The sequence below is a fragment of the Halictus rubicundus genome, chromosome 7 (assembly GCF_050948215.1).
Source record: "Halictus rubicundus isolate RS-2024b chromosome 7, iyHalRubi1_principal, whole genome shotgun sequence".
NCBI lineage: Eukaryota > Metazoa > Arthropoda > Insecta > Hymenoptera > Halictidae > Halictus > Halictus rubicundus.
In genome coordinates, this window is record NC_135155.1 from 19,124,640 (window position 1) to 19,144,582 (window position 19,943).

Here is a 19,943-nt window from a genome sequence, read left to right on the forward strand (position 1 = left end):
TTTCGCGTCGCCGAGAGGAGTTTTTAGCGCGACACGCGTCGCTCGAGAATTTCGTCGACGAAACTGGGGCAATCTTGATTTCATAAACCGTTGAACATCTTTTTTTCTCCTTCTCTCAGCATGTACTGCATTTTCATAAGCACGGTTATGTTTTTGGTTACTTGAAGGTTTTTAATTGGTATTATTTATGTCGGTGCAATTCGAGTATGAACGGTCATACTCTTTCTGTAGCTTTGGAGTGGATCAAGATTCTGGTTTTGGAGGCCGCCTTTGCACGAGTATTGAAGAATTTTTTTGGAACAACTATTGGACCTTTTGCATTGAGTTTAGAATACATAGAAGGGAAATATTCTAGGTCGAAAGAAATGTTTCGTTTTGGAGTAAAAATATCTTCGAGTGCAAAGGGTTAATGAGTTTCACCTATCGAAAATATGAAACAAAACTCGTATTGACCCGAGGATGACCCGATGATGGTAAGAGAATTTACAGATAATCAGGCAAAGCTGTATCTTCTTTGTGACCTAAAAATACACGGAAAGTGCAGGCAGCTCCTCAGTCTAGTTATGGGAGAGACTCCATTTAAATATTTCTGCGCTCTCTCTGTCTTCGCCATCGAGTATCTCAGTCGGTCGGCGTCCTACACGTACACTCTCACATCATCTGTTTCGCTCGAGCGATCTCTCCGAGAATTTTCGTCCGGCTGTTTCCAGCTCGCGACAGCTTGGAAATCGGCTCCCTCTTTCCGGCGCTCATTCTCATTCGCCCCCTCCCTCTCGCCCCGTTTTTTCGAGTTTGCCCGTACAAATCACCTAGCCGACACCTACGTGCGTGGGCTCGGCCAAGTTTAGTCGTCGCGTCGCGTCGCGTCGCCTCGCGTCGGGCAGACCCACGGTTTTCAGTCAGTCTTTCGAGGCACGCACCGTCGAACCCCGACACTCGGCGGCCTTCTAAAATCGTACGCATGTTCCACGATCCTTCAGAACGCTGCACCAAGGTGCAATGGAACCACCACGCGAGTAGACAAAACAGTACGCATCTGTTGACGATCTCGGTGCAGCCACTGTTTACAGCTGAACGCAGTCGCTAACGGAACTGCCTGCTCGCTCCGCGGGCATGAAATTACGTACACTATTTTTCATGCTGTTTATGTATACAAATCTATTTCTCTTCCTTTTTTTCCTGACAGGGGACATTGTCCGATTCGAACAGCTTCGGTGCAGGAAACTTGAGGTTTCTCTTAAGTAAATGAAAAAAATGTAGTATTCTTTTTTTATTCCGAGTCATTTATACATAAGCAATATTAGAAATCGACTCGCATTAACATTACACTTTGGTTACACGAATTTATGCACTTACGACGAAAATGAGTGGGGGCAATTTAAAGTAGTGGACAGATTGAAAGAATGCAAGATGTTCCAAATATAAATACAACGATACTTTTAAAGATAACGTACTACTTCACTGAAAATAAAAAGTTGATACGATTCGTTAGTTCTTTACAGTATCGCATACAAATTTCCATACAAGCCACACTACGACGGAGCACGTATCGTGAATATTCGTTATCAGTTTAGGAAGTAGCACAAGGCAGGCAACTGCGGACAGGTCATCGTAACACACAGTGGCTCCATAAAGTATTTCAGCACTTTCGATTTTCAACCAATTGCCGATATTTAAACTTTTATAATTTCATAAAAAAAAAAATCGCATATCAACTGGTAAATTGGTAAACTGGTGGTGCACCTTACATTCAAAACTTAAGCAAATGAGCAAATCAAAATCGAGTTTCAGGAGGTCATTGTAAAGAGGAAGCTTCGATCTTCACATCCATTGCAGATTTAGTCGTGACAAAGCTTTTCTGACATTTTTAAAAACGTTTCGATCCGTGTTTTTCGATTTTCCAAACAAAAAAGACGTGTCTATACTTACTACATATTAATTACTTACTACTATACTACAAACACTTTTTATAATGGAACCACTATATATGCTTTTCATAACCCAGTACGACACGAATGAATAGACTGCGGGATTTATGCATTTATGATAAAAATTAGTAGGTAAAACATGAAACAGTCGAAAAATAAAACTGATTTGCTTTATTAAAGTTACTACAGGAGTAATTAAATTTTGATTTGGCTCCGGTATCTTGCAATCGACGCAAACAATTTTTATTTTGCACAGAGAGATCGGCAGTCTACGAACGAAGCAGTCCGTGTAATCTGACGTTAGGATCATCGGATACGATTCCGACGCCGGTATAAAATGACGAATAGGTGAACTGTTATTAAAATTGCATCGTGTTACAGCCATTGTGCAGGAACCTCACGCGCATTTGGTGCAACGAGGCTCGCACGTCGCAGCTCGCGACTCCCGGCTGTTTCGCTCCGATTCGTCGAGACACGAAACGCTAACGGTTGGACATGATTTTTGCGCCCATCGCAACCCGCGCAAAACGTTGGACGCAATGATTACGATTAAATTGGTACCTCTGGCGCTATAGAAAGAGGTTGAGCTTTTAATGGGACCGGGATTTATTGCTGTCAATTTTCTGCTTCTGTAGGACTGTAAACGTTCAGAAGCTAATGGCGTGTCTGGCACGTACGTGGCTCGTTTGACGATAAATGGTTTCATTGTCACGTTCTAATTTGTGGCCGAACAAAGATCGTGCCGATTGTCAGAAACTTCGATCACTTTCACCTTCAAGATCTGCTTGGACCTTGTTCACCGAGAACCGAGTCATTTTCGTGGCACTGGATCGCCCGATACTGCCGAGCAAAATTAAAACGAAACTCGGCTTGCGTTGAAAAATTACCGATATTCAACCCCCAATGTACTTCGAAAATGCAATGATTCAATTCAAATTATATTTAACATCCATTTCTATCGAAATGCTGAATAGAAACGTAGCGAGATTCTAAAATCATCCGCTGAAAATTGCATAACCTCAAAAAGCAATATCGAACAAATAATAGATAGTAATAAACCTCCTTAAGTTTGAGAATGTACCACAGATAAATATTAACTAGCAACTATTATCGTATAGGGTCGTCGAACTTTGAAAGCTTGAAATAAGTAAGCTATCTATGCAAATTTTTCCGATAAAAAAGATAGATGGTCTTGAACATTGGTTTTCCAATTGAACAAAGTAAACTAACGGACAAAATATTATAATGCTTGAACCGCTTTAGTAGAAGAATAATTGACTTTCTTTTTTCTGTGAAAGACAATGTTCCTTTTGCAGATAGATAATAATTGTGGAGGAACATTTTCCATTGTTTAATAACCTTCATCACCAAGTAGTACGAGTTTTTACAGGAGTACACCGGTGCAGTGAACAAAGTTATAATCCGATTCAGTTATTAGATCAACCCTATACAGTTATAGTTATCGTTATAATTATGGTATCAGAAAGAATTGATGGCTTTGTTGATCACTTCTCTCTACCCTAGTTTGTCAAATTTCATCGAGCTGCAACCGTCTCAATTAGTGTCGCCAGATGAGGGGAGGGAGCACGAATCGAGGGGAAAAATTACCTTCTCTCGGCCAGTACCGGAGTATGCGGTTATACGCGTTATACGTTAGGATACATTATAAGATGTTAAAGGTATATCTGCAAAAGTCATAGAAATCTACATTTTCCTAAAGTATAGATTACAATAACAGTCGGGTTTAATTTGTAGGTGCAACACCTCGTATTAAATTTTGTATACATTTAATAAAAGATGTTAGGCGTGGTCAATCGAAATATGTTAGAATATTCGACAAATTGATCGTCTCCATGTTCGAACCAGCGCGCGGCCTCCGTTTGAATCCGAGAGGAAGAAGGCGCAAGTTATGGGTCAGATCCAGCCGTGCGCCAGCGTGTAATTCAGACATTACGCCCGGCGTGAATCGTATACACACAGTGTACAATGGCTTCGGTTTCACGTTACGAGGTGAGAGAGGCACACGCGTATACGGCCGCGCGCGGAAAGATTGCCGTTTGCTCGCGATCTTTCGCAATAGCAACGCCAGAATCCGCTTCTGTTCGTTTGTTACGCGCGCATCGCGCTTTCTGCGCGAGACCAAGTTTACAACGACCCGAGGAAAGAATTCTCCGCAAGTTCCCTTTAAACCTTCACGGTCCTAAACCGAGGACGACCCGACCCGCTGCATTCCATCCAGGATTATTTTTAGTTTCAGAACATGCAGATTCGTATACTTTGCGTTCAAGCGAACCGCGTCTGATGGCATGCCAAAAACTTAACCACATTGTCACAGACAGGTGCCGCGGAGCACATGTTATTCAAATTTATTAGCTACATTAAAAACAAACTTTTATTCTTCTCGTATGCTTTCATGCGGAAAAGGGAAGTTTCTACCACTACAACAGTCACACGATAGATTCCCGTGTGGATACATTCATTTTCTATGGCAGGAAGCGGTCAGTCTTGTCAAACAATGTTTCCTTACATTCACTGTAAATTTACTGCCATATGGAATATATTTATACGGGAGTTTGTTGAGTCTTAAAAATATTTTAGTCATTTTGATATACATAGATATAAGATAGGTGTATTGACTTTTACATAATTGAACTTTTATAACTGAAACTAAATGTGTATTTCTTCATACAAATATTTCAATCACACTCAATAAATATCACTTATTTCATTCTCTGATATAGGATTCTTATAGATTTGTTATTTTATCTGCAGGTTTTAATGTTTTCATAGTCGATACAGAAGCCCTAACAATAGAACCAAATTTAAACAATTCAATATAGTTCGCTATTCTAAATTTGGTTCTGACAGTCTGTTACGTTTTCAGATTTTGATGTAATCTGTTTAGCATATAAACAAGAGAAACTACTAGAAAATACATATATGTTTGCACTGGCGGAAGAAAACTCGCGAAGTTTCACTTGCAAATAACTCTTGAAAATTTGAAGTGCCAAAGTGACTCATGTAAACGGTGTTGCGATTAAATCGCTCGTTCTTGTTGCTCGATTGTTGGAAACAAGATTATTTTAAAACGTTACTCTATCAGCAGAAATATCCGAAGTGGTGGTCCAATCCCCATTTTTTACAGCTTGTGTAACAAACTCCTACAAAACAATGTCCGGGGCCCTATTATTTTTAGAGGAGTTTCTACAGCACGTTTGGTGAATCATTGACACTTAATCATAGATCTTGCACATTCGGCGTGAAACATCGAGGTACGTGTGCATCGTTACCACAGTAACAAAATGAAAAATTTATAAAAATATCATGACACATACACATATTTTACGCTTCGCGTTTTTCATGACGTAAACGATCAATCTCGACCGTCCGGTTGAAACAAACATTTCGAATGTAATCTTCTCAATTTTCAGGAAATATTCAAATTCATAGACTGCGGATTTTATGCATTTATAGCAAAAATGGGTGGGCGTCGTTTCAAACAATAAAGGATTACAACAACTCAAGACTGCCAATACAATTTCTTACTAATTACTAATTACTAATTACTAATTAATAATACCAATACTAATGATCAGTAACAACCGAGTTATAATTCGGTTCAGTTGGTGAATACACCCTGCGTACGTCCTTCGAAGCGGAATGGTTAATTGGGCTGCAGAATTCGAAAAGATTTAGCACGCGTAGGATCCGAAGGATCCGTGATCCCGGATCGATACCGCGATCGCGGTCTCGGGAGATCTTGAAAGATGGGTCACCAGTGAATCACCGTGGTCCGCCAAGGTAGCGCATAGCGACGCGTCTATTTCGAGGGCCGAGAAGATACTCGGCGAGAGGTGGCGGAAAGAGGTGCGTCGTCTATGATTCAACGTCCGCTTCAAGCCCGTTCCTGAAGAAGCCTGTGCGCGCGTCTCTTCGCGCTCAGGCTTCCCGTGTGTAGATTCGCGAGATTGCCGGCGAGGATACCCGGCATGATACACGCACAGTATGCACGCGTATGTTCGCTGTTCACCCGTCGAATGCTATTTTCGCGAAGCCGCTACGGCCACGAGTAATCGGTCGAAGGACCCTGAATGTGGGTTACCGAGCCTCGCCGACCGAGACGATCTCTCGTCTTCGGCATCGAGCGGAGGATGCAGATTAATCAACGCGACAGGTGAACGATGCCAGCGTAGTTTGATACTCGTTAACCGGGTGAACGCCAAGCTGTTGCCTCACGTGCCCGCGAAAACTTCTTCCGAACTTAGTTTTCAATAATGAGAGCGGCTGTTCTTGAAATAGCCCCCGAAAAAAAATCGGTTTATTTATACAGGCGGGAATAGTCAGACCGCCGGGGTTCTATTACATCATATTTTCTGCTGCGTGTGGTTGAACTGGGACGCTTGTTAGCAATCATCCTCTGTTCATACTGATCTGTCATCTCGAAGATTTCCGCCCCACCATGAAGGTTCAAAAGGGTTACCTTCTAATACTGTAGACTTCCGTGCAATGCGAACAAACAATTGCTTACAGAGACTAAACACTGTGGTATCCAAGTGTAGCACATAGGATATAGTTTTGTTCAAAAGTATTTGACACGTATTTTTGTTTTATCTGCAATGATCCAGATCTAGAGGGTGACAATAGCCCTAAAAGTTGGGGGTGAAATTCCTATTTTTCCCAACATGTTGGGAACTAAAGGCACCAGTGCCCTCACTTTGAAAAATTTGAAGAAATTATATGTTAACAACCGTAACGAGATGCCAAATCCGTAAAAATATAAACCACCTAAGTAGCAATCAGTATATCATAACTTCTACAAGTGTGCATTCTAATAGCTGAAATATATTCTGATTTTTTCAGTCACTGGTTCACCGAGTCGCTGATGTTTAACTTTAAAGCAGTAGTCACGGAAAAATAGATAACAAATTTTCAATGTATATCTAAAATTTGTAAATTCTTGTAAGTAACCAATAAACACTGGATTTTTATAGGTCCATTTATAGCTTATAAACATTTAAAAATCGTTGAGGTACAAACTCCAGTAGATTCCGACACAATTTCAGTTACATTTCACTCGCAAAATCTTCTACTTATTTTCACTGTTGAGAATGTAACTTTTATTGAACATCTCTTGCTTGAAACATTTCTACAAAAATACGAATTCGTATAAACATCCAGAGTGTACTGAACAAATATTTCTGCGCGGTAGTGGTACACAATGCGATAAAATTCTATTGAGAATGAGTAATTTCAATGTTTTGGCAGACGGTGTCGATGTTGGTGACCGAACAGTCGCTTTACGGACAGCTTGATAAACGTTTGTTATCTAAATTTCTCTAAATCTGGGCAAATATATGATAGAAAACCACTCACCGCTGTTGTCTCGTCGCTTCACTTTCGATGGAGTGCACGCGGAATATTCGTTTGCGTAGCAAAAATCACCGGCATCGTGAAATAAACCGTTCGCCTCGAAATCGGAATACTCGAGCCGACGTGATATCGGATTTCGACTTGTTATCTCGTCGCATTCTTCCGTCACATTTTGTCTCTCCAAATAGCTGCCACCTGCGTAACTAAAAGAAACAACAGCCTCGATCACTCACCGGTGACTCTCCTGCGACTCAATTAATACAACTCAAGTTGTTACAGATTTTACAATTACAGCTGTTTATTGTTGCCGCTATTTATCAATTAATTACGCGAATACCAAATTATTCAAATGTTCTGCAACCTTCGAGTTCAGCTTTGTATTGCTCGACGCGTGTCTCCGAAAAGAGATGTAGGAAAACGTTATTTAATTACCGTCAGCACCAACTCAATAAATAGATCTGCGATTCAGTATTCGTCGAGTCGTATGAAACGCTCGTTTTGAGCGGGTTAATTACCTGCGATCCGAGCACATGCTAATTTCCATGGACGAATCATACTGTTGCTGACGATTTATGGTAGTCAGGTGCTTGATATCGTTCTCCTGAGGTAGAAAGAGGTCCCTTAGTGCCACGTATTTTGGGGGACTCTCGATCGTCCTTTCGCCAACATTTTGGTCGCGGTAGGTACCGTAAAATGGCGAAGGTACTCCTAAAATTAATATTAGCCTGACGTGAGAATCTGTCAATATTTTCATTCAATTATCCAGAAATACTTCAAACATTCGCTGACTCACAAACCTAATTAGAGCGCAGACCTTTATGCGTTTATCGTAAAATTTCTTATAAAATGAAACTTCTATGTAATATTTTTTTATTTATAATAACAAGTAACAACTCAAATACAAAAGAAGTGAAGATATTCGAGGAATAGGAAAAACAAGGTTGTATTGTTTTTAAGTCAGTAAGATTATTAAGGAAAGAAACAAATGTCTATGTAGCTCCTGTATCTTGCAATTAATAGAAACAATTCATATTTTCACTTTGAATCGTAATTATTAAATCGCTGACATCAAAGCAAATGGAAGAACATTAAATATTTCGTCTAAATTGCAAAACAGCAAAAATGCGCCATTTCCGCAGTTATATGGCGTCCGCAGGTTGCAGAATCGTAATATTCAGCAACCTTGTCCACTCATTGGCCTTGTTTGACTTTTCTAAACATATTATTTAATTGGAAGGGGTTGTACAAGACAAGATAGATAAACTCACTTTGAAAATATGATTCTAAGTTCGTCGATTATGTATAACAATTATATGATGTATAGTGTGACGAAAGGGGCAGTCTTTGTAAAACCTACCCCCCCCCGAAAACCTAACCTAAAACTCAAGCTTTACTCGGGATAATAACTACAGCTTGTTGATCTGGATTTCAGGTTCCTAAACTGAACATACACAAATGGTTTCCCAAAATTCGTTTATATTTTCTTTTTTTCTACAGGTAGCAATGTCTCGTATCTTCCGAGTACCGAGGTTCGATTAAAAAAAAAGAGTTAGTTGGAATTAAGCCTAGCTTCCATGGAAAAATCGAAAAGATTTTTCAAGCTTCATCGAGTGTCAACGTCCTTCCAATAGGAAACGTGCCAAACGACTTTACCTTTGGGACAGTTTACAAACGAAAAATGAAAAGTAGTTTTCAAGTAGTAGCCCGTTGCGAGTGCATTCGCGAGGTTCATTCAACCGACATTTGTATCAAAGACCATCCTGATCTCGCAAACGAAAGCAGTGGCTGACATCTCCGGTTTAATCAACGGGCATCGTCGTAAAATTTAGTCGATTCGCGACTATTTTCGGCGACTCTCGCATACCAGACCTCCCGGAGATTCGCAATCGCTTCTTATTACACAGATACGAACCGGTGGGGTCTGTGTGAAACCAGTAAATCTCATTCGTAACGGTCGCGTAAGTATCGACTCGAAGAAAAAGCTGAAGAAACCAACGAGTTCGTCAAAATCAGTTTTCCTTTTCACCATTTCACCATTACCATTCCACATTTTAAATCAGCCGATAAAAAGCAACTAGGAAAAATTTCTCTAAATGAAAATAATTTATTTAACCTTACAAGACCCACAGCATATTATGCAGTACAAAACAAATATTTTTTGTTCATAAATCAGAAAATAAGATTAAGGTGGAATACACAAAGCCGCATGAAATCTAAAAATGAATATTGAAGTGGGTATAAAATACCCATTTCATTTCTTTGAATCCTCTTGCATATTGCATTTTTGCCACAACTGCATAGAGTAGTCTAGTTATAATATTAGAACAGAATCGTGTACCGAGCAACATAATCAGTGCGACGATTTAAAGTGAAACTGCTATTCGATAATCCGAACGAGTATGACGCATTTTTCTGGAGAAAAAAAAAACGAAGAGAAATCGTAAAGAGATCTTTAACAATCGTGGCGGCTTGTTTTTCTCTCGTTTATTCTTGGATCGCCGACTCATATTTTCCATCGCATTCCGGGATTACCTTACCGTCTATTTTCATACCGCATCATCCGAGAGCCGTTCATCGTGCATGGGAACATTCGAGTATTTGATCCTTCCAAAAATATTAATCCCCGTTTACGTGTACGTTCATTGGACTCGCCGTGAACCGTTTAACATGCCGTATAAAATTACACGGAACTTATTACGTTATACGGAATTTAACCGTTTCTTGCTCACAACCCCCTCCATAAAATTACGTAATTTTCGTTTCGAAATATGTATGGCTACGCAGATTTTCTTTTTCTCTACTTATTCAATTTTGTAATTGATCTACTGAACTCTTGTGTTAAGTACGCCATCAATAATATTATTTTATATTAGCTGAATATATTTTATTTTAGCAGAATTTCTTTCGAAGAAAACATTTTTGCATCGTTTTACGTCATTTGAAATGATTTCATTATAGCAACAACTTTTAATACTTTAAATAGTTAACAATCAAATTTAAAGCGTAAAAGAACTGACTCATCGTTGCATCATTCGCATGTAGGATCGGTATATTAAATTTCGCATCTCCAAATATATATATATAATGCGGATGATTAATTCAGAATCTCAATTAACAACCCCACGGGGCCTGCACACTGAGGGACGTAAATGTGTTGGTAACCTCGAATGTTAGTAGCGATGTTGTGCTCTACATATTTCTTTTTCCCTCCCGAAATAAGCGAGTGCCTGAAATACTTATGACTAATCACACAACAAGAGCAAGGCGGAACAATGCTTTCGATATATTATTGCACCGTTGAACGTCTCGCTACGTTTATTCGCGACACTTTATCCCTCGTTTCATTCGAATTCGCGAAACATAACAAACGCATCTTCTGACAAGTTTCATATTTCGTTGCGTCACAAAGCAAATGCTTAGAAATACTGAACCTCACGGTGATTATTAGACAACGGATCTGTATACTTTTCACGTGAATTGTAAGAAAGAGAAATAAAATTAAAAATCTATCTTACCTTCCAATAATTTTAATAAGTCAAGAATAGTGTAGCAATATTCTTAAACTCTTCTAATACGTTCACAATTTCGTATTTTACCTATTCATTTTTATTATGAATACATAAATCCAGCAGATTATTTTCTTTTGTAATAGTAGGGGAATTGTTCAATTTTTGTTTCTTTAAATAAAACACTTAGCTTGCTTCAGTTACTTAAATTGTTAGTTTGGTAATCAACGGATCAATAAAAATGGAAAATCTTTGGCATTAGAGAATTATCTAGACTCGATGGTTCGAACAATCCGATACTAGAGAATTTTTAGTCTTTAATTAAATACTAATTAATCGAGATCTAACCCATGTGTCTTTTACCGAGAAAAGAGCTATTGGATAGTCACGGGTACCTAAGCATACTGGTAGCCTACAAAGACTGCCTAATCTAGATATCTACTAATAAAAGAGAGAGATATTTCTTGTCTGACGGTGACCGGAAACTAAGTGTTCTGGTTGTCTAGCAACGACAAAGGGTGACTTAGTGAGCCTAACTAACCTAACCCTCTCTAGAATAAGATCTACAGTTACGCGTTTTCAATGAGGGCGATAAATAGATTGCATCTTGATGCCAAATACAAATATTCTCCATTTCTTCCAAGAAACAGAAGTTACTCAAGAATTTGTTTGTTTTCTTCAATAATTTTAGTAGATTAAAAATATTGCACTGATCGTGTTAATAGTCTCGTGTTAATCATCTCGTGTTAGACTATCTACCATGCATATATATACCCGCTAAAAACAGCAAAAAAACCTACCATTCTGCACCATAACCAGCGTTGCTTTACTCCAGCAAGTGAAAATTGTACTATCAGCAGAGAACAATCAGCCAACAGAATAGAAAAGAGAGAAAGAGAGAGAGAGAGAGAGAGTGAGTCGGGACGGGATCGAAGGGCGCAGAAAATAATTCGTTACACCGTAGTACCCATGATTTTTTGTATTGCAGAGGAAGCACACGTTTATTTACACAGTATATATCTCAATAATAATTCGTTAGTTCGACGAATGACAATGTAGATAACAAATCTTCATAGCCGAAAATTAAACCAATCAAACGTGCCGATATCAGAAAAGAAGGATATCTCTACTCTCGCGAACGAAGCCGCTCCTCCTGCAACCATTTTTATTCGATTCTCGCTTATAAATAAACAATTCTCTTGCTCTCGCGTGAAGCCTGACGAAGTTTGACTAGCATATTGTTTCGAACAGAATCACGGTAACTTAATTTTCCTGGCGACCATTTTACCCGTGAACGAAACGCGATTAATAGAGTTTGAGCTACGACAGCATCGCCGCCATGTTTGGTCTCGTTTACAGTCGTGTATGGTCGACATTTTGCTCGCGACGGATCTCGGTTTGTCTACGAGGTACCCTCGAAAAGAAAGAGAATAGACAAATTATCGCGATTCTATGCTATAACGGGACGGGCGAGAAAAATAAAATAGAGAGAGAGAGTAAGAAGGAGAGAAAGAAAACTCAAGGAAAGACTATATTTATGATATGCGTACACTGCGTGCTGAACAAGAGAGTAGAAAGGAGGATACCCGAGAAAGATGGAGGCAGAGAGACGAAGGGAGGAAAGGCCGAAGGGAAAAGAGAATCAAGACGCAGGGAGCATAGAAAGAGAACAGAGAAAAAAAAAAAGAAAACGACCTACTTAAAAGCGTTTCCAAATCGTTCCACGGCAACAACGACAGAAAAAAATGCATTCGAGGAAAGCTCACTACGGGCCGATCAGTTTCAAGTAAAACACGTTCCACCAGCAAATTCCGTTTTCGTTCGTTCGGTTTCTTCGACTTCTCACTATTCGGTTACGAATGACTAGTTCTCCTCGCCCCTGTCGCAAAATCGTTTTCAAAATGCAGCGAAAAGTCGCGCGACACCAGTTTCTGCTTCGAAAAAAGAAAAACTGACAGGCTCTTTTCCCCCGTTGAGTTTACGACATTTGAGTTTAATTCGCTTTCGTTGTGTCTCAGACGGAGGAGGGGTGGGGGGTGGGGAGTTCGATATTCGTTGGTTCGATTTTGATTTGCGCCGAGATTTGCGTGGATGGTATCGAATTTGATGTTCGATGCGTTCATTTTACTTTTCATTGTAATGGAGCGTTGTGAATCGTGATTACAGCCGATCGAAGTTAGAGGCCCAATGTTCCACCACCTTCGTATTAGATCGCGTTTTGGTTTGCTTTCGTTTTTATATCCCTTCTCGACCATTATTAAAGAGGCGCGTATATTGATCGTCTGTTACCTGGCACCTGCAACGTCGCCGAAGTCACTGTCGAACCTAAGCTGTTCGTTGCGGTGCACGCGTAAATGCCAGCGTCCTCTGAAACAGTTAATTACAGGTTGGTAATGATGATAATAACAACATTTTCATTCGAGAAAGAAGCAAGACAATTCTACACGCTATTCAATTTCTTCATCTTAAATGCATCTTTATTTTAATTGTAGTCATTTTCTTCAAATTTAATACATACCTGGATAGGCTCGCACTATAGTCAGACGACAAACGCCGTTTCTATAGTGGATTTCATAGCTCGAAGAATTCTCGACGATTCTACCGTCCTTGGACCAAAGGATATTAGGCTGTGGTTCAGCTTGAACGATGCACTCAAATCTTGCTGTTTGTCCGCTGACAACGGCGATGTCTCTCAGTGGCTGTGGTCAAAATTTACAAAATTAGAAATTCGAACAGCAATTGATCGACTATATCGTAAAATGAAAATGCTTTGTATTCGGTAGATTATCTATACGGTTCTAACATGAATTTTCACATGGTTTCTTTATTATTTCTGCTGATTTTTTAGGTCCCGAATCTTCTATCATATTTCTATCAAAGGTATGTATATTCAATATATTTTTCTAGACGAATTTATTTTATCGCGTAAGAAGAGAACTCGGTGTAAATGAAATGACAACGTGAAGATAGGTTACCGTGATGAAAAGGGGAGCCTTCTTCGGTAGTATTTCGAGATAAGGTTGAATCACTTCTTTGCTCGAGGTCACTCCATTAGTCGTCGGCCACGGTGATCCTAGAATAATCATCTCGATTTAACTCGAGCCCGTTTCAACATTTTTCTACGTTTTCGTTGCACTTGGCAGAATAGAAGTGTTTGTTTCTCACGATAAGAGAGTGCAAATTTTCAACATATTAATCAGAACAGAAGTGCAGTGGCGCAAACAGTGGTAGCGACAAATTCGGGAGAGAAAGATCCGTAATATGCCTGTGGAATCAAAACGGAAGGACAGAAAATCCAAATTCGAGAAAATAAGGTTGCTGGAGGAAGAACTGGACGAAAAGCATTATTTATCAAGTTATGGCAAAACGAACCGGAGGGTGCAAATGCGTTGCAGAGTTCAAAAGCATAGGAAGCACAGGTTCAAAGAACAACTAAGAATATATAATAAATTGTCGTAAACACTGTGGAAAGGGTATAGGTTAAAAGCGTCCTTGAGTCGAATTGCATATGTGGCCGATGGGTCATCTGATGGGGCATCAAGAAAAACCATTCTGTGTTAAATTTCATCCCCGTGTCTCGATCAGGAGGGTAGTTACGGGGTAAAATCGAAAAATCAGTTTTTCACCTATTTTCCCTAGTTAATGATTTTTCGAAATTCCGAGAAAAATCTGAGACGTGTCAAGCACCCAAATACATGCTCTGCAATTCGTTTCAGATGTTTAAATGAAAAATCCCGCTTCTAAAAACTCAAGAACCTCGAAAGATCGGAAGGGTGCAGATGTCACATCGAAGTTCTAGAGATTTTTGATTTTTGACAGGCAAAAGCAGGTGAGTACCTGCTGAGTCGACGTTGCTGGGTGGTCCAGTGGCACTACTGTATCTGGGGGAAAGGCTCGGTAAGCTTGGACTGAGGGAAAGCGGACTGGGCGTCGTGTGATCCCATCTGGACGGCGATGGTGAGCAAGGTATCACGAGGCTAGGTGGTGTCATCGTGCTCCCTCCATCGGTCGTGTGCCTTTTTCTCGCGTTTCTGATGTCCTCTGCTTCGGAGAACTCGCTCTCCGACGTCGGCTCCCATTTCACGGTCTTCGAGGTGCCGAACTTGCTCGCCGGTTTCCCAGATCGGTTCGAGGAGGACGTTGCACCGCTCCTCTTCGCGAAACCGTTCTCCTTTCTGGCGGTGAACTCGTGGACGATCGGCACCTCGATGTCGCTGCCGCGTCTCTGACCTTGTATCGTTCTGTTCGTGCTGCTCACCGTTTTCTTGCCCTCGCCAGGCAACACGATGCCGAACTCGTACCCGAAGTCGTACTTGAAGTATATCAGCCCGGTGTCCGGGTCGATTTGCTTCGTTCCTGCGGTTGGTCGCGCAGTTGTTTATTACGTCCGACATAGCATTCGCTCACTTTAAATTTCCATTTCATACTCTTCGTTTCATTATTCTATTTTTCTCGTTGTCGTGAAACCCGATTGCAGCTTCGACCGACTTAATCAACATGTTTTCAGTAATATATGTAGCTTTGATGATTCGTTAATCGTGTTCTAGTCAATTGTGTACGTGTTACGAGATTGATATTCTTGAATATAGACGTGAAGCTTGCATATAGAGTCTACCGACCTCTTAATTGATCATTTCTAAATGTTTTTCTAACGAAACATTCTTTTTCTTGCAGAATCTTTGAACATGATCAGCGCGAGTAAAGAAGATTTGAAATATATTGCAATTCTAAAGAGTATGCAGCTCGACAGCAACTTATTCTAATCAAATTATACAAATAATAGTAAGTTAAAGGTTTCAGGTCCTTTAAAAAATAATCTCAACATAGGGGACATGCTTCCGTGAATGTTGCTAAAAACAGTTTTCACGAATCTTTTTCAATTCATGGTACATCCAACGTTATAATGTTGTAAATTTTATAATTTCTGTACTTGTAAAAGGAAAATCGGATTATTCAGGTTTTCTGTGGTTTTTATCGTCATAAATGATTCTACAAAGTCGTGTATGTGGCAGACTTGTTCGGTAATTCTAGCGAATGACGACGTTAGGCGTACCAAAATTATGGAAAGAATTCCTGAAAATTGTATTACAGAATTTAGCAAACATTCGCAGAACAATGTCCCCTTAGGTTCCCTATGCAAGCTTCGAGATGTACCGTTGTTAAATCGATTACCGTGTTCCGAGACTCGTTTCTCTTCTCTGTACGTTCTCGGCTCGTCGGCATCGGCGGATCGGCTGTCGGCCGGATGTTTCAGGATCGGTTTGCCCTGCTTCAGATCCGACTGGATGTCGTTGACGAATTTCTCGGTTTTCGACTTGAAGCTGCTGGTCATGTCGCTCATGTGACGCGACGCGACGTCTGCGGATGTTTCAGATTTTTCGTGTTACGGGAGAAGAGAGCGATCTTGCCAGCGTATTCGAGCAAGCGAAGGAAAAGAATGAGAGTGAAAGAGAGAGAGAGAGAGAGAGAGAGAGAGAGAAAGAGAGAGAAAGAGAAAGAGACACAAAGAAAGTTAATCGTGAAAAGACGATGCAAATGTGGCGACCATTAAAGTGAAAATGCGTCGAAGAATGGAACAGTAACAGAAAGACCGATATATCTACATCTCGAAAATATAATCGATAATAGACATTTCCCGACATTGATCTTTATCGAAACGTGCCCGAGGCGTCCCTCGAAAACTGCAATCGAGAAAATTTCTTCAAACTCGATTATAATAATTCAGAAATGGGAGCAGATTGCCCCGTAGGGCACTGGGCTCTGGCTCCGTTGAATTTAAAGAAATTCACAGCTTGCTCGTGCGAAGTTAACGTAGAGAAAAAATTTCTTTTCTCTCTCCATTTGCCCCGTTCACTACAAAACTTTGCTCCTTGGGGCAATCCAGAGGGCGCCCCAACAGTAGAGAGCTCGTTGCTCGTGTCTGTTGAGCTTATGAAAGAATGTATACCAGTGAATAGAACTAGATAAAATAAAGAACAGATCCCCTAGATCCGTCCACGTGGTCAAACGGTCCCGAATCCTCCTCGAATGCCTCCGACAAGTAGCAAAAGCTGTCGCCGACAACTAAGCATGCGCAACAGAGAGACATTGACGAGATTCTTACGATTGGCAGCCTTCTTCACGTCGGTCCTCGAAATGAATCCAAACTCTGGCGGCGATCCAGGCTTCAACTCCTCCTGCTTGGAGTCGAAGTCCCTCTTGATTCTGGTCTCGGACTCGGTCTTTCTGCGACTTTCGTCCCTGAGCTGGGTCATCGAGGTCTGTTTCTTGAGGACAGGCGGTCCCCTGTCGAACTCCATCGGCGACACCACGTGTTCCTGTCTGACAGGTGCGCTAGAAGACCTGGGCGACTTGATAGAAGGCGGCTGGACCTTCCTGTATCTCGGCTCCTCGGTGTCGCTGTCCGGCGGGGCCCATTTCGGCTTGATCCTTGTGTCGATGTCGCTCTCGTAGTCGGACTCCCTCAACTGACCCTGCACGAACTTCTTCGGGACCGGCACCTTGTACTGCGACCTCTGTTTCTGAGCCTCGAAGCTGCTGAAATCTGGAGCGGTTTTCTGACCGTCGCCGAACTTGATCACCCTGCTGGTCTGCTCCATCGTGACGATCCTCCTGCTGTTCTCCGTCGACTCGTCCATCCTCACCGTCTTCTTCGTCTCCGTGCCGATAGCATTGTGGAACGGCACTCCGGATCTGGCTTCGTAGTACTGAGGTTGAGGTTGAGGTTGCGGTTGCGGTGGCGGTGGAGCGTATGCCAGCTCCGGAGGAGAACCAGGCAAGAGGACCGTCTTCGGGGTGGTCGCGCGCTTTTCATCCTTTCTCGATAGCTCCTTCGATCTCTGTTCGCGCGTCGAGATCTCTTCGATCAGCAACGACTCCTTCGGCTTTCCTATCGGGAGAAAATAGTCCCCGGTTGACCTCGGACGAGAGAAGACGAAGAAAGCGGACAGAGGTTGCACCTGGTGCTCGAACCGGTTTCACACGACGTTGCCGGGATCTCGAATCTCAATGGCCGATGTGATATTCTTTGATTTCGACGATGGACGATCGCGGGACCCGCGACTTTCGAAGGGTTTCTCGATTTTTGTGTGTGTTTTTTTTTATGGTTTTGTGTACTGTTTTTTTTTTTTTTAGAACGAAGGTGAAACCAGCGTGATATAGTGACCAAGAAGAGAGTAGGCGATACATGTAGAAGAAGAAGGCAGGTTAGCCACGAGCTGGTGGAGGGTGAAGATCAAGCGGGGAGATTGTAGTACGTACTTCGAGTGGCCGAGAAGAATAGAGAGAAGCAAGCGAAGAAGCGGGAAGAGAGGAGAACTTGTCTTGCGAGGTAAACAACGAGAAGGGAAGAAAGCTTGCCAGGAGGACTACTTGTTGTAAGCTGGAAAAAAGTCGAAAAAGAGTGAGACCCATTGACACAGCCTGTACCATTGTGTTCTACCGACGATCTTCGAAAGCTTTTCTCTTCGCGCAAACTCGCGAATTTAGACTTTTCGCTTTGGATGTACCATACGTTCCGGACGATTCGTCTCTTATAAAAGGAGTAAAGATCGTTTCCATCACAAACGATCGGTGAACAAACTAGGATCAGTTTCTACGTTTGAAGAAGTGACTGAACGACTCACACTCACAGTGAAACAGAAAAATGACACTGATAAATCTGTCCAAACAAATAGTGTTCGTTTTCATCCTTCAGTTTTGATGCTCCGTTTTAATGTCCGTTTTTATTTTAACATTTGACTATTCTCTCTTCTGCTATTGAACCAGTGAACTGAATTCAACCATCGCACGAAAAAGTATAAATACGACGGTTTTCATCTTTCATATTTATTGTGGATGGTTCATCCGCGATGTACGTCCAAAGTGAAGAAGTGTGAATTCGCTTTAACTTTATTTGCGATAGATTGTTTGCGAGACCCGTCGACCGTAAGATTTCTACAGTAGAACTTCATTTATTGGCGCGAAAGTGATTTTAACATTTCAGTGAACACAATTTCTTTTGTTGTATGTGGAATTAATGTAGTGTATATTCGCAGTCCCAGCAAATGTGACTTTTTCAGTATTTTTATAATTTACATTATGCCTCACTGTTTCAGAAAACACGTTTTCTGTTTTTAATTTGGCGAAATTCGATAATATATTTTGTTTTTCTATGCACCATAAACTATTAATTAGTGTTATTCAATTATATCTAATTTATCGAGATTCGTAAATACCTGGACCAGCGAGATTAGGTTTCACGGGTCTGAAAGTCTGATCGTCGCTTTCGTAGCCTCGCGGCTTCCAAAGGGGTGGTATTCTGCCGTCATAATCGCTCTCATAGTCACTTTCACGAAATTCATTCTTCACGAATTTCGAAGGACTCGGAGAGGGCGGGAACATTTTTTTCGATGTCTCGAATTTCTTCTGCGACTGGTCCGTGGAGTAAACAGTTTCCTGCAAAAAGATAACACACTTTGTTGAAATAATTTCACGATTTACTGTAACGATCCGGTGACACAGAATTTTTAATTCGTAGGCCAGCAATGATTGCTATCACAAGTGACTATCACTAAAAATATCTTCCCAAACTACTCAAATGTTATCTTTGATCTACAGTGTATATTCAGTGGATTGAATTAAAATTCAATTTTATACGACTAATGTAGCAAACTTGATCTAATTTGGCGAAGTATGCTACAAACATATTCACCAGTGTTCCTTACTAAAATTATATAGGAAAAATATATTTTCAATCAGACCTAGGCATTCTATTAATCAAATTGTTATGGGGAATTTCTTAATAATTTCATCTAACATATCATCAACTATCTCAAACTCAGGTCTGTATTCTACAAATTCTTTGACAAACTAAACAAATTACAGTGATTTCTCAATATATGTCGCCAAGACCTGGATGATAAATGTCGCGGAATTATCCCCACTACCGCAGGGTATGCCGAGCGGCCTCAGACGCCGAGTATGTTTCCTGCACGATACAGAACGCTGCCAAGACCCGCATTACTGACATATATCGAGAATTTACTGTATTCGCAAACACAACATGGATTAATTCTATCTATCATATGTTAATCTAAACGGTACACTATCAGCCGCATCCTGCTAAAAAAAAAACAGACACGATTCACAGGAACCATGC

The 19,943-nt window shown here is 40.9% G+C and overlaps 1 protein-coding gene across 1 annotated transcript in view; it reads right to left on the reverse strand.

Annotated features, from left to right (window-relative positions):
* Sls (sallimus) overlaps positions 1 to 19,943 on the reverse strand; it is a 197,246-nt gene that overhangs the window by 120,844 nt on the left and 56,459 nt on the right. The window contains exons 46-54 of the mRNA XM_076790970.1: positions 19,021 to 19,240; positions 16,908 to 17,693; positions 15,977 to 16,162; positions 14,642 to 15,160; positions 13,780 to 13,877; positions 13,323 to 13,503; positions 13,094 to 13,171; positions 7,814 to 8,006; positions 7,305 to 7,501 (exon numbers count right to left, since the gene is read on the reverse strand). Of these exons, the coding sequence (XP_076647085.1) occupies positions 7,305 to 7,501; positions 7,814 to 8,006; positions 13,094 to 13,171; positions 13,323 to 13,503; positions 13,780 to 13,877; positions 14,642 to 15,160; positions 15,977 to 16,162; positions 16,908 to 17,693; positions 19,021 to 19,240 (2,458 nt within the window). The remainder of the gene's footprint in view (positions 1 to 7,304; positions 7,502 to 7,813; positions 8,007 to 13,093; positions 13,172 to 13,322; positions 13,504 to 13,779; positions 13,878 to 14,641; positions 15,161 to 15,976; positions 16,163 to 16,907; positions 17,694 to 19,020; positions 19,241 to 19,943) is intronic.